We start from the raw sequence: 16320 nt of genomic DNA on the forward strand, positions 1-16320 counted from the left end.
ATTAGATATGTGCATAATTAATGAGGTACAATATGTGGCGTCATAAGGTGTCCCATCATACCATACGTGAAGGCTGTAGCACTTGTGGTTACTGAGTTATGGACAAATATGTATATTTGAGGTCAAAGGTCACCGAGGTCACGTGACATTTTGTCAAAAAAATTGTTTTGCTAAGTTATCCCTATATACCAAAAATCAGACCTCTAGCTCTATTGGCTCGCTCAAAATTAGATATGCACATAATTAATGAGGTACAATATGTGGCGTCATAAGGTGTCCCATCATACCATACATGAAGGCTGTAGCACTTGTGGTTACTGATTTATGGACAAATATGTATATTTGAGGTCAAAGGTCACCGAGGTCACGTGACATTTTGTCAAAAAAATTGTTTTGCTAAGTTATCCCTATATACCAAAAATCAGACCTCTAGCTCTATTGGCTCGCTCAAAATTAGATATGTTCATAATTAATGAGGTACAATATGTGGCGTCATAAGCTGTCCCATCATACCATATATGAAGGGTGGTAGCACTTGTGGTTACTGAGTTATGGACAAATATGTATATTTGAGATCAAAGGTCATCAAGGTCACATGACATTTTGTCAAAATATCCGAGATATATGCGTGAACGGATGGACTCACGGATGGACAAACAGACGGACATGACTCAATCTATAAGCTCACAGGACTTCATCCGTGGGGACTAAAAATTGTGTCACTGCATCCTTTTTGCAATATGAATACGATGAGAAACTAAATTTTTATTTTTCGTGGCCTTATACATGGGAGTCTATGGAGATCTGCCTTATACATGGGAGTCTATGGACGTGTAAACTAAAAATATGTAAATTTCACCACGATTTGCCCAAATTTGGGAAAGCGTCACTCCTATGCACTTCCATACCAAGTTTCAAATCAATCGGACTTGTGGTTTCAGAGCAGGATATTTTTTGACCAAAAATGGGAGAAAATTACAAAAAATTCGTGAAAAATAGCAAGTCCAAGATACTGACCCAAGATGTGCACAATCATTTCATGTCAGCCTAAAGTACTTACATGCTAATTTTTCATGTAATCTGCTCAGTGGTTCTTGAGTTTTTTCAATTTTGACTGTTTTTACATTTTTTCACTTAATTTGCATATTTTTGGCAATGACAACTTCATTTGAACAAAATCTCATCTACAGCCCATCATCCATGTACACACCAAATATCAAGATGAAATGTACAGCGGTTTTGGAGTTTTTGATGTTGACGGACAGACATACAGATATACAGACATACAGACATACAGACACACAGACATACAGACATACAGACATACAGACATTTCCCTAGCCTATAAGAATAGCTTCCATTGCCATATATACATATGGCTATGGGAGCTAAAAAAATTCTTTGTGGTCCTTGACATTTAGAAATAGGTGATGCGGCGACATGGTTTTCTTCTTTTTTCTTTCTTTTTTTAAAATTCCTAACAATACTGGTTTGGCACTATAGATGCAACAGTTGTTGTCTTTTATCACTGGCTGCATAATACTTCTGTTTTCTTTTCAGCATTTCTGGACATGCACACAGGGATATCAAGGATAGCTGCACTGTTGAGTATGTAACCCCCAAAAAAGGAATGACGCTCAAGTGCTGAAATGACGCGCGCGGTGTGACCATGAACAATTTTTTTAAGCCTAACCTCACCTTGCACAGATTTCAACCCTGCGATCACCAGAACAATTCGGCTCTGTCTCTTCTCCAACATCATCTGCCAATACAAGTTCAGTTGATGATACCAAGACGGACACATCAAAACTTGGTGGCGCAGGGGATTCGGGAACGTTGTATTTCACGCTTGCCTGTAAATCAGCAAAAAGTGTTACACTTATTTTCCACAATAAAAGCAATCATTATAAGAGTTTTAACCAACACAATGCTAACAGGTTGTTAAAATGAAGTTGTTAGGCTGAAGGAAGAGAGTACCCATAAAAGTTGATTTACTTTGTATAGGATTCAATGAAAATGTAGTACCGGTACGACTTAGACTCAAAAATTCATCAGTTTAGGGCTGTCATACACAACACTTTTATGTATGGTGTTATCTATTTGTGTTTCTTTCTTGTAACAGACAAGAAGCATAATCACTGTCACCCCTATTTCCCTCTTTGAAGGCCCAATTTTACCACAGAAAATAACGGAATAGATTCGTACCACTGAAAGGGTTAAACCAATGGACTCATATTGTCCACATCTCAATAAGCAAATTTATACACTTCCATACAAACAAACTAATACATTACACGTGCATGGATCAGAAAGTCTAACCTGCATAAGTGCACAACCAACACCACCAGCTTCAACGAACACCGTGTCTGGTAAGACTGGAACTTCCGTCCTTTGTAGAACAAGTTTATTGAGATGGTTGACTTCAAAACGCTCTACCATATCAGTAGACAGGAAATCAACATACATGTCAATTCCGTCTTGGTAGATCTGACCTGCATAAGCAGCAAGAGCCTGGAGGGCAAGAACAGTGTCCTGCAAAAAGGAAAAGCAAGTCAATGCTTTTAACAAGGTTTTAATGATAAACATCATTTTCAACAACACAGAACGTAAAGGGTTCGCTAATTTTTTTTCAATCCCACACAGATTTATTATAAACTCAATAACGGTACATATGTCTATAAAATGTTTACTATCATCACTTATTATCGATGTCTGTGATCCACTTGGAAATAAATGCCAAGCGTCTGGCACATTCAGGCACACATGGATAATAGGTATTCCTTTTTTTATCATTGACTTAAGTTGAGGCGTAAGTATTTTGACATTTAAGGGACCAGGAGTAGACAACAATTGATGAGTAAAACTTGACACATTAAAGAAACTGGTAATAAAGTACAAAAAATTAACATATCAGGTCTTAATTTTAATATATCAAGTTTACAGTATCAAGTTGGCCTTTTAAAGTGAACAGTTTTAAGTCTGAGTGGCATTCTTTAACTTTCACTTGGCTTGAAGATGTTCAATTTGCTGATCTCTTCATAAAATATTTATCCAGATTATTGCCTTGTACAGAACTGTCGTGAGATAGTTACTCCTCATTTCTCTGCACACAACATCCAGTCATCCATGTTTAGCATACTAATATCTGTGCTTATACACGAGAAGCATATTCTAGGCAGATCTCCCATCCCTATGAATAACTTGATGATTTATTAGGTTTACAAAAAAAAGCTGAACGCTTCAATTGATAGAAAAATATCACAATTTCCTATGTCACAAACCTGAGTTGAAGAGAAACCACCATATGCATTTCTCTGTTTAGTTAACCACCTCACTGTAGGTAGAACTCGTCCGATAACATCTCCGTCAACCTCAACATCAACAAGCTGTGCTAGAAGAGCATATGATGTCATTTCAACATTAGATGATGAGGACTGGTGGTACCATCGCCACCACAAGGGTCGGTCGTCATCCTCCTCTTCTTGTTTCTCCTCTTCACCCCAATACACAGACCCTTCTGAAAAGGACAAATGGCATACCAATGTTAAATGAAGCCAATTGTATTGAAATGACATGACAAAGGCTCGGGCTTAAAATTTTGCACAATGAAACCTTCAACCTTCAACTGTGTCGATTTGACAGGAGAAATTGAATTTTTGTTTTTCACAATATATTAAAGACAGGGAAGCTTTGTTTACTCCAAGACCTCAGAAATGAGCCCACATAAGTGGTAGAGCAGAAGAGCATCGCAAAAATACAACCATTAATGCAAGCATGCTTCCACTGTTCCAGTTGAAGATGTGAAAATATCACAAATAATTAGAAGAAATTCAGTAAATTAATTTTAATTTTTTACTGCAATTAGAAAGCTTTATGATTAGTAAACTCTGACAGTGATAGTATTATGGCCATTTAATTCGGTGATGAGGCTGTATTGTTTGACAATCTGTTCTGATCATTTGCATCCTTCAGCTTTATTCAAGGAAACTTGTAGAATGCTGTTTGACATCTCTAGCAGAAACTGAAGTCAAACGGTGAATAGTACTGTCCGAGGATAGAATTTTGGCCAGGTTCATTGAACCAGTGAGAATTCCCAACAGCAGGCTAAGCATATCAGCTGTGTATCCTTACCAGATCTGATGGCAATGCTGTCGAGTTTCTCCAACATGTAAGCCTTCCTGTCACTATTTGCCAGGGCAAAAGCATAGGAGACTATGGCAGTGGTGTATGGGGCAGTGATATTGTCCACTTTGCCTTCCAAACATGAAAGAGCTGCCTGCACACTTATGTCCTGAGAGAGTAAAACAATATAAAAAAAATACCGTCAAGGACAGTGTGCTCACATTCGGTTTGCATTGGTCCATTCGAGAAATATTTAAACCAGGAAAAACAAGAATGTCAAAAGCAAATAAGGTCTCCAACTTTAAGGTACTGGAGGTCATCTTTAGGAACATGCATATCAACTTCTATAGCAATGGGACAAGCAGATCCTTAATACATAAGCAAATGTCAACAACAAAAAATAGACAGAGAAGGTTTGATAAAAAGAAAAGAAGGGAGTGGGTAAAAAAATGTACCAGGGATCTGGTAAAAAAAGTAATGCTACCTCATCAATCTTCTAGACCCTAACCCCTCCTGATTATCAAATGTTCCATTCCTTGGTATTACATAACGCCAGATGACAGGAAATTTATTTACAACCTTGGGAAGTTTTTAATTAATGCGATGAGTGTTATCATTCTAATGTAAACAGTGCTTAAGTTAGTTACAGATAGTGAAATGTCTTCCACTGTTGGCGGTGATTACAACATCTGGAATTATCCTGGATCCAAATTTGTCATCAGTTCTTGAATGTCTTACATAGAAAAGTTGCAAAAATTGGTCCGCAATGAAAAAATTCACCTCAGCTTTGTTTTCTGGATCAAAATGTCCTACAAATTGATACCAAATATGACAAAATTATGTTCACAGCCTTCAAAACTGTCTCACAACATATCCTGGGTTGGTGTAGGTCATTTAAGGTCACAAACTGAGAAAATTACCTAAAATATACCAATTTGGGGTTTCCCAACACTTTGAGCAGAAATATGTCTAATAACATACCTCATGACTTTATACCAAATTACAAAGCTATCAAACAAGTAATTTTGAGAACAGGTTTTCTTGACCAAAAATGACAATATTGTCTTAAAAATACAAATTTGTATATTTCAGGACAATTTCCACATATCTAACTATTGTCATCTCTGTACGTCTGTGTACCAAATATAAAAGCTGTCTGTCCAGGGGTTTCAAAAGAAAATACTGTTTAAGATTTTTTGACCAAAAATGACAAAATTGCTCCAAAATAGTAATTTTCCCAATTTTGTCATAATTTCAACAAATTAGAAGAGTAACACCCTCGCAAAGATCCAACCCAAATTTGAGAGCCATTGGGCAGGCGGTTTCAGAGAAGAAGAATTTTTACTGAAAATGAGAAAAATCACCAAAAAATTCAGCAAAAATACAAAATTAAGGATATCTTCACAATATTTGTAAAACTGTTTACGGTTCACCTAAGGTACTTACACACAAATTTTTAGAGCAATCAAAACAGCAGTTCTTGAGTTATTAATTCTTGACCATTTTCACATTTTGTAAGCTCATTTGCATAATTTTGGCAATGCAGACTTCATTTGAACAAAATCCCATCTATAGCCCAGGATGCATCCACACACCAAATACCAAGCTGAAACGTGCAGCGGTTGTTTTTGATGTTGACGGACATACTGTACGTACATACATACATACATACATACGTACATACAGACACCATCGACTTCAGCTTATACGATAAACTCACATTGGTATAACCAAATGTGAGCTAAAAAGTTTTAAAGTGAGCATTCATAAAGTAAGCATTCTAAACTAAATTTTACCTTGAGGGTCAGATTATCTTGGTCAAATGGTTATCTTTTCAGTGAAAAAATAATGAGGGAGCAAATTGACTGCTGTTTCTTGAAACAAAATCATTTCTGTCTGTGTTTGACTGCCAAATGGCTATGCTTCCTCCACCTTTGTTAAAGCCACGTAAGAATGATGTGGTGAACACCAATCCCTATTTATAGTTTTGAGCAAGTCTCCAAGCCTATTACAAGAAACAGCATCTTCAAATAATTTCATTTTTCTGAGAATTCGTTCATGGATGTACGTCACATGTTATGGCACAGACATTTTCAAGGCACAATTATAGAGCAACAATGGGGAGATACATAGTTCTACATCAATCAGTCTGCACTCTCACTCACTCTGCTTTTTCAGGTTTTTATATGCAAAGTGCCGGTCATCAATGTTATGCTTCTGATAAACAGTTGAGTAAGTCTCTCACATGGCCAAGTATAACATAACAATCTACATTTTTACTTTTTTCATTCATCAGTGCATGGCATCAGCCCCTTGCACAGTTTTTTTTGCAGAGATAGACACACAAGTGAGCTGGTCTGTATATAAATGTCAACTGAATGTAAAGTGCAAAATTTCCAGGTCAATGGTGTGTCAACTATCGAAAGTTGTATATGAAAAATTGTACACAAAGTCTAAATATCCTACAATTACCAAGCAAGATACACTTACTTCTGCTGGAATGCCTGCTTCCAACATCGCAATCAGAACAAACGCTGTAAGGATGTTTCATCCGATACTCCACCCTGTCACAATCAGAATAGTCAAGAAAAAGTGCAATAAACGGGAAAAGTCTGTCAAACTTTCTTTTGGCAGCAATCAGTGTCATATGCAAGATCCTGTATTTAATGATGAATCCACAAGCTCAATGAGCTTCCAAGTAACAATTCAAGGCTACTTCAATGCTATTCAAACAACTTCTTGTAAAGAACAGAAAATACCACAAGCCATACAGTTGTGAGAAACAGCAGCCATGACAGGATTATAATAGGAATGTTTCTTACTAAATGATGTAAACAAATTTAGGAAAATGATCAAAGTGTTCTAAATGTGTAACACACCTTAAGTCGTTTGTTGTGAACACTACCGCGTTTGATGAAGCAGCCAGTCTCTGGATTCTGTTGCTTCTTAAACCAATTGATGCTCACAGCAAGATCTTTCTCATCAATAGTGATGTACTTGTCAGATTGAGCAAATGACTTAACTACGAATGCTGTTAGCCTACGAAAAACAAACATCAGTGGATAAAAAAGAAATGTCGTTAGCACAGATTATAGGCTAAATCAGACATGGGAAGTACAGAGAAGTTAGGCACTCATAGTAATATGATGCTGGTGGCCCTCATTAGTTTGGTGCAAAACGTTTCTAGGTGCCCTTAAATTCAATTTCGCCACTTGAGTGAGTCATAAAAGTCTCAGGTGGTTGACCATACTTTCAGTATGGTGAATTTCTACAGGTAAAACACAAGATTAAAAAGCAAAAGTAGTGTTTTGGTTTATGCAGGAATTTAATGCCAGAAATGTCTAAAAAGATGAACAAGTTTAGCTAGTTTCACAAACAAAGAGAACAGTGTTTACATTTTTGCAAAAATTATCTATGACATCACCATCACAAACTCTTGCTGTGGTGAAAAGTTGACTTTTTACCCACAGTGCATTTCAATATGATGCAGTTTGCCACCCAAAGCACAAGACAAAAGCTATTTAAAGTGGTGAGAATTGTCAGCCAGCATCAACAGGCTCAGAGAAGTAGTAGTCGATCGTGTTTTTGCTGATGTGGAGGGAAACTGTAATTCACAACAATGTAAAAGTCACGGCTTTACTTGCCATGGTAGTCTACAGATTGGAGCTCAAAGCAACATGGTGACTTGCTTTCACTGACCGTATGGCCGTAACGAGGATCTCATCACACACTGGTAACTCTGATAACTATTAATTTGGTTTCAGTGAACATCCAATTACACAGGAAAGCAGGAATTTGATTTCTTTTGAATCTGTGAAGCTTTACATAACTATGTTGACTGTAATGTTTTAGTGCTCACCATGTACTGCCCTCTGGGTCTCTCTCACCAAATGCACTGTATGAGCCATCGCCATGTCGGTACGTCAATTCTCGCTGATAACCTGTAAATTAGAAGATGACATACCAGTTGCACCAATTAAATCAATCATACACTTTAGCCATAGTGCATTCTAACTGTTTGCAATAAGATTAGCCTTTCATGCAGACAAATGAATGATCTCGCCTCTGTAAGTGTCCATCCTGTCCAATGAAATGTTATCAATTTTCTGTTCCATTTAATCTTGTTTAAACTCCTAGGAAAATGTTGCTTTAATCCAATCAAACAGCAACTAAAGCTGAAATGTTATTTTCAAATTTAACTAAACATTCTAGGGTTAAAACAATACCTAGCTAATAATTACTGTTCTGAAATCTGACATAAAAGACGTTGCTCGTCATTTTGTGTTGTCATGGTTGAAGACAGACATACCTTTTCTCATATTTGCCAAGGCCTTTTCCTCAATCTCTGCAGTGACCTGGTCAGTTTGTGTCAAGTATTGTAAAACAAAGATATTCGGAGTGAAAGATACCATATTCTGTTCTCCACATCCATATGGAACTGTCAGCAATCTATCCAAACCTGACAGAGTGGGTCCCATTATGTCACCTGTAGCAAGAGAAACAACAGTCTGTCATGTTTTCCTACTTTACAAGATAGATAAGTATAGTTTTCATTTGTCCATGGTAACAATTCGGTAAAATCCCCCATTGGACTTATATTCACAAGGTACGCAATCAAACATCTCCATTCATAAGAACTGCCTCTTTTGGTTGTATACCTACCAACACTTGCAACCTCTACCTTCCTTTTTGTTAAAATGACAGCATTTCATCTCAACCTCAATAAAAATTTTGATTACGATGTGGAGATACAGGTAAGAATATGTTACAAATAGGCAAAACAATAGTCATTGTATAAAAACATCTCTCTGATTTAGATCTGTAAGAAATGTGATTTTCATCACTAATGTGGCTGCCAAAAGCATTTCATGACATAAAAATCTACTCTTGAGATTTCGGAAATATAAGTACACTGGACAAAACCCAATGAAGGAGTTACTTGTGATTTCTTATAGGCATGGGCAGAAAATGCTTTACTTGTAACATTTCAGCAATTTTCTATCCATCTATCTGCTGATGATGCTAAATTTGAGAATGATGTTACGAAAAGTTCACCGAGTAATACTCACCAATGACAGAGAGAGTGGCCCTGGCAGACCCATCGATGACATTATCAGGCACTTCAAGTCTGATTCTGCTTTCATAAACATCATCGGTTTCATCTACAGTTCAAAAAAGGTAAGTTTAATAATGGCATGCAGCTTTTCTGATTTGAAATAATCAGAAGACTTGTGATCTTAAAGTGACATTGTTTTTTGTGATCTTAAAGTGACATTGTTTTTTGTGACAATAAGGTAGAGGGTGCCTGGGAGATAGATGTTCAATCTCTCAAACTTTTGCAATATTGTTTTGCCCTTCTTACCGTGGAGGGTCATTTTGAAGCTTACAGACTAAATAAAGTATTAAAAGGCTAAAGTTTTGTGAAAATTGGGAATTATATTTTCCGCTATAGTTGACAGAGATGGAGGCCATTTTGAATTTCAAGTATTGATAAATATTGGGTAACACGGTGACCCCTGATTTTTATTATTGATTTTGTAAGGGAATGGTTGAAAGCTTACTTGAGGAAAGTTTGAGCAAAAGTTTCTTTCTTTCATTTTTGAGGCATGAATTACCTGAATACATGCCAACAATCAATATTTGAACCCAAAATTTATCTAAGTATGTGACAAAGAGATCATGACTAGGTCATATTCAACAGAGTAAAAGAAAAAGTATATTGGATTTTATTTATGGGTATATTGGATTTTATTTATGGAAATAAATTTAAAGAACACACTGACCTTGTGGGCAAAAGAATGAACTCACGGTGTACTCCTCTTCAATTCCTTCAGGCTAAAACCAAAATCAAAATATATGTGAATATTTGTTTTAGGTCCAATATGTCATATTAAAAAGAAACATCTTGGAATTTTGCAGCAATTGAGGAAATCATGATTTCTTTTAGCACAATGGATGGGAAGATGTTAATCAAAGCTGGACTTTTGTGAGAATTTTATGAATTTAATAGACACAAACTTTGTGTTTGCACTCTTTGAACAAACAAAAGAGCTGTTAAGTGATGTAAATAATGTGTCAGTCACTTAATGAATAGTATAACTCAAAATCTCACCTCAACAAGAAGATTCTCGGAGAGGGCATCTCTGGCGCCAACTCTATCACTCATCACAGCTTCATTACCACACAGCTCAGCTCCATTGACGGACTCTCCCAGCACTGTAATTGGGATCTCGCCAAGTGTGTTTGGTACGATGCGGTAACTGACAGTCGTAGATTCACTTCCACAAACACAAACTCTCTTGACAGGAGAATCTTCCAGGCTTTCAAAGTCATCGGACAGTGATATTCTCAATTCAACCTAATGGATAAAAGTACAAGTTCCTTTAACAAGGATCAGTATAATACCGTAGACGGGTTTGTTCAGAAGGTAAGCCTGTGATGGAAAATGATTTTTTGTTGGGAAAATGTATCATGAAAAGAAAAGTGATCTACAGTGTACTGTGCCTTATAATGCCTATTCTCACAAATTAATGTACCCATCTGTCTAGATCCTTTAATACAACAGATTTACACATTTGAAAATAAAATGTTCATATTAATGAGAATGCCAGTACTTCAAACTACAGAATAGAATGGCTTAATGTTTAATCTACGTTCTTAGTAAAAACATCTCTGCCAATAAAAGAAAGCTATTTTAATTAATGTTAATGACCAAAGTCCCAATCAGCCAGACAAAATGCTCACAAAACATCCTCCCACAGATGAATAAACATAATATATTTTGTGATAAGATTTCCCATGCAATAAAACATGACCTTCTGTTGTTCTTTGGGAGACAATTTCCAGGTGAAAACAATCATGGTTAAGCTACTTAAAAAGATGTTCTGTATGTAAATCTATAATCAGTTTTTGTAGGTTGTGGTCTCTAATCTCAGTTCTTTTTGTGTATGACTTACAATTATCAATAATAATGATTTCTTTATAAAGCGTTTATATCCACCATGAATAAAGTGATCAAAGAGACATACAAGGTTAAATAGCCATTACAAATGCAAAAGATGCAAAAGTAAAATTAGAAATGTTCACAGCTAAAAGAAATATTGTATCATAATATTATTATTATATTATGGGGTACTTAGCGATGGTTAACTGCAGGAGAAGACTATGTGACTTAAAAGTGGCCAGCCTATGGGAAGTCCTAGATTCTGATCCCTGAAAACTGCCTATCAGCATGGGTAGCACTGCGAATATCATGTAAACATAACCTGTGACTATGGCACTCACTGTGAGACACTGTGACAGGTAGTTGAACACCGTGACCAAAATGGGTACTTTCTCTCCCCGGATCACAGAATATGGCAGTGTGTAGGACAGGAAGAAGGGCTGGAAGGCTGTCAGTTTAGCAGTTTCAGAAACACCAACACCTTTCTCTGATGAAGTACAAAATCCACTCCCGATCCATTCTGTGATAGTATGAGGTACTTCAACTTCGGTCACTGAATTACCACTTTTGCTACAACGAATAAAAACAAATATTTTGACAAGGAGTGACCACAAATTTTTCTTTGCATCCATAAATTCTTCCATATTGGAACAGGTAGCTAGGATTATTTTCAATTATTTTAAATGCTCTACTGTTAAACTTTTGCTCAAGACAATGCTATTTCCTATACTGTTCATTAATATTCAAATTTATTTTCATAAATAATTGCCTTTTTTTAAGATTGGTCTTTTTAAGTGAACAAACAACTGAAAGTTTATAGCATTAAATATGGCAAACACTAGATATTTAGCCGTTGAAGGACAGAAGTTGCAAATTACGTTACTACCACATCCATTTTCAGATAATTTCAATACACTCAACACGACAGCATAAACTTGAAATATGAATAGCAGATGCAAGTATTTTTCTTGCTCACCTACACATCATCTTAGCACTCATTTGTAAATGCGATTGCGGAATTCATAATAACTTAAAGAGTCAGAAGGCATGTTTTTGTTGGCCTGATGTATAACCCTACCCATATTTAAAAATTTTGAAAAAAGTTCAAAAGTTAGTACCATTGTAGCTGAAGTAACAAAGTGTTTGCGTTTACATTCTATGTATTCAAAAGTTTCATAAACCATAGGATTGTCAGTTTGACGTAATGATCTGCGGATGAAAGCCACTTATGATGACAACTGAGGTGTTTGTTGGATATCTATTTTTCTGTCTCCATCTCTACCCTATATTGATGACTCTGAGTGGTGTGTTTTGAAGCTATAGAAGTCTGCCTGCCTTCATCACTTGATTGTGAATCTGTGATAATGTTGATTTGCAGTTTTGTCCTGACCAACACTGCCCTGTATAAAGGTGACCATAACAAAGGGTTCGGCATATTTCAAATGCATACATCTGAAAGTAAGGTTAATGCAGACAATATTCTAAAGTAAGTTAAAGGTCATCTTCCCTAGAGTGATGTGATTGTTTGTGAGTGTTATCAATAAGATGGTTCACCATTGCAGATGTGCCGATTCTGGACTCTTTTTATGGAAATGTATCCATATTTTAATCAACGACGATGGGTAAATGATCACTATATCCTACTTACCCTACTCTTTGAAGCTTCCAAAGCCAAGTTTCCGGGAAATATGTTCGAATTTCCACCAGCGGGGAAAAGTTCTCATCTTCACCAACTTCTGTTTCAATGAAAGCAACTCTTTCATCAGCCTCCGCAATGTCCATTTCTTGTGCCTCTGGAATAGCTTCTGGACCTGGAGCAGCTGCCATGTAAAAATCACAAAGTGTCACAAATTTCAGTACATGACTTTATGGTGTTCAGCTTACAGGGTTACAGTTGTCAGAACTGTGCTCAAAGGTTGTATGGGAGTCATACTACCAATGTGAAAATGTATCCACGGCACAAAGGTGAAAGTTGAAACATGTTTGTCATAATCTGTACAGTATAATTTAAATGTTGCAGCTATGATGATGCATCTAGATACCGTTCACGAAATACATTGTTTGTTAACAAGAAACTCGCTCAGGCACAGTTCTGATGACCGTTTCCGTTTATAAAGGTAGAATGCACCTCAGGGACATATATTCAGACTTAAAATGTTTTCTCTTCTTTTCTGATCTACCACTTGTTGGCATTCATTTTAAAGCTCTTGAAAATTGGCAATTTTATTTTGCCCGATAGAGTTAACACAGGCAGAGGAATGGTGGCCATTTTGAATTTCAAATATTAGTACATAATAATATGTTTATCTAGTACTAGTGATGTGACCCCTCATATTTTAATATTCTTGATTTTGTAAGATAATTGTTAAAGGTTTCACTGAATTTGTGCAAGAGCTCAAGTCTTTCACTTTCAAGGCGCATGCTACCTAGTATACACCACAACTTGAACACACACAGACAAAGTTTCTCCAACTTTCCATGCTCATAGGTCTGAGAAAATATTTGTATTGTCAAAACAGATAAGGACTTTGTTGAATGTTTATACATCAGCAATTAAAGACTGGAAGACTGGGCCGTGTGAACAATGTACTGACCGGTTCCATGGTTACCTGGTCTGGTGAAGGCCTTTGATATTTTCAAAGTCAAAGTAAACTATTAACACATACTGTTTTCATTTATATGTTTGATGCTGGTCGACAATCGTAACAGTGTTTGAGAATGCCCTGCATGTAACTAAAGAGGCATGTAATAAAAACATAATTACTTGAATACATGTATCCTCGTAGCAGGAGACAATTTGCCCTTCTGGTGTCAGGCAAATTGTCACCTGCTCTCGGACACATAAACCCATGTATTCAGGCAATAATAGATAATATAGTTAGCACAAGTTGGTACGTATGACACCTTGACATTGAAAAACATGCCTCTGAGTTTGATATTCCATAGATCTCACTATTTCACCTTCAAGTAATTATTATTGACAACTGAGCCATAAAAAGAGTGAACCTCCTCCTGCACGATAATAGCTCATCATCACTGGGTATCTGCGCTCTTCACATGGCCTTGTTTCGAGAAGTACATCAGTCATGACCACCATATCGACATTCTGACTTCCCAAGTCACATCAGGTAAAGACAGTCAATGTTTGAATCGGAAATGAGGAGAGAGAGAGAGAGAGAGAGAGAGAGAGAGAGAGAGAGAGAGAAAAGAGTGAGAAAAGTAATGTACAGTTACCCGCATATACGATTCCTCCTCTTCCACGCGTGTTATACTTTGTGCAAGGTCTGGTTTCCAAGTTGACATTTGTCATGACAACTAGATCTGTTGTCTAAAATTGAAAAGAATGGCATCAATTACACTGTTCTAATGTTAACAGGACTGACGTAATAAGGTTCGCTGGTTACCAAAAAGTGGTCCTGGAGAAGATGATTTGGCTAAAATACAAGAAAATTTGACTTTTAGTTATGAAAATTTTGTCATTATGTAATCACACTTCAACAAAGTCATCTCAAACAAAAATGAACAGAAAAGGCTATAGCTGGGAATGTTGAGATATAACACACAGCACATGCAGGGACTACATGGTAAAACTCTGATCAAAATTCCCTAACTCTTTTACAAAGGGCATCAGAACTTGGACACTCTCTTTATTAATCCATCGCCCATCTTCACACCAGATCATACTAAGCTGATACTCATGGCACTCTCAAAGTTTTGCATTGACTACTCAGAGACATTTTACACCCACCTACCTACATACTTACATACATGAACAACAATTCAGTTTCCCTAGGCCACACTTCGCATTTAAGTGATAAATGTAATATCAAAATTACGGTCTTGATCATAAAAGAAAAATATCTGCTAACATAGAGCTGGACTGAAAGATTCTCCCATGTGTGGGCACATCAGCACCTCTGACCCTGCACTGCGACTTAAGACACAGCGTTCAATATTCTGATCTCCAAAAGAAGTTTTGCCTGTGAATCTGCAGATACCGTGTGTGACAGCTGGTAGTTTCTACTTAAACGGACAATTCTTGAAATTCATATGGTGTCACTATATTCAAGTTAAGGTCGTGAAATATGATGAATACAAATAGTTTGACAAATCATTCAGAGTATCAAAATATTATAAAATATTTGTTCTCTTCAAAATTCTGGAAGCCAAGCGAGTTGTGACTGTGGCAGTCAAATAGGAAATACTTGACTGTATTTTTGAAGAGAGCCATACACTCTGCCCACAAAGCATCAATCAGCTAGAATTGAAGACATTAACTGCATCTCTAAACACCAAATACACTGGTGCATCAAATTACTTGAAACAATTTGCTACCATACCATATAATAAAGGTGTCCTCTTGTAATAATTGTATTGCATGGATTTAATGTAAACAATATTTGGTCATTCATCAAGCAGTAATATTTGGAAAATATCTTATTATTGGCCCGGAGGTAATTTGGTAGTTTTTCTCTGCAAATCATCACCAACATGATTTCACTGTTTTTGACCTGATGGATGCTGGCTTGCACAACACTTTTTATTGTGTATCTTTGTGATCTTCATTATATTGAACTCCTGTACTACATAGCAGTCCAGTAGTATCTGTGAGCAGCTAGTGTTTGGCTCTGTACAATTTGAAGGCGACACACTGAAAGTTCAGGTGTCCAAAGCAGAAAAGATTTTCAACCTGAGATTTGATAATTTACCTTGAAGGCTGTCAAAGCATCATCGTATCGTGAATATCCACCACCATACCACCAAGGCGCAATACTCCTCTTCTTCCTGAAATCAGCCCGTCTGAGCCAAGGATGATACAGATCATCATCATCACAGTGGGTGCTTTCATCAACATAGCCGTACGTATTTGACAGATCATACTCGTCAAGTGTTTTAAATACCTGAAAGACAAGAAAATTCAACATTTTAAAAGGTTGAGCTGAATCTGCATTCATATCAACATTTAAGAGCAATCTGTAACTTTACCCTTTGGTAATTGAAGACTGCACAATGAATATTGAGATTTTTCTTCAAATAGTTTAACCCTTTCACCCCCAGTTCCCTGTGTACAGGTCCATCTGTACCATAGAAAACGATGGATTTGGGTCAAACTATGGTGGTGAAAGGGTTAAATGAACAACAATATTAATGAATTCATGTATCTCTTGATCATAGGCCTGATTGTTATCTTACTGAAATATGACCTAATTGTTACAGATTTTGAAGTCTGAAATTATGAAGTCCCAGAAATGCAT

The 16320-nt window shown here is 36.6% G+C and overlaps 1 protein-coding gene across 1 annotated transcript in view; it reads right to left on the reverse strand.

Moving 5' to 3' along the window:
- The window catches only part of LOC139121245 (alpha-2-macroglobulin-like), a 52718-nt gene that overhangs the window by 15255 nt on the left and 21143 nt on the right, over positions 1-16320 (reverse strand). Inside the window, 16 exon segments of the mRNA XM_070685969.1 lie at positions 1699-1853; positions 2320-2532; positions 3282-3517; positions 4132-4291; positions 6613-6647; positions 6650-6686; positions 7002-7161; positions 7982-8063; positions 8432-8608; positions 9192-9284; positions 9906-9957; positions 10235-10480; positions 11407-11635; positions 12714-12885; positions 14072-14171; positions 15775-15966. Of these exon segments, the coding sequence (XP_070542070.1) occupies positions 1699-1853; positions 2320-2532; positions 3282-3517; positions 4132-4291; positions 6613-6647; positions 6650-6686; positions 7002-7161; positions 7982-8063; positions 8432-8608; positions 9192-9284; positions 9906-9957; positions 10235-10480; positions 11407-11635; positions 12714-12885; positions 14072-14171; positions 15775-15966 (2339 nt within the window).

Source organism: Ptychodera flava, chromosome 21, assembly GCF_041260155.1.
Source record: "Ptychodera flava strain L36383 chromosome 21, AS_Pfla_20210202, whole genome shotgun sequence".
NCBI classification, from domain to species: Eukaryota; Metazoa; Hemichordata; class Enteropneusta; family Ptychoderidae; genus Ptychodera; species Ptychodera flava.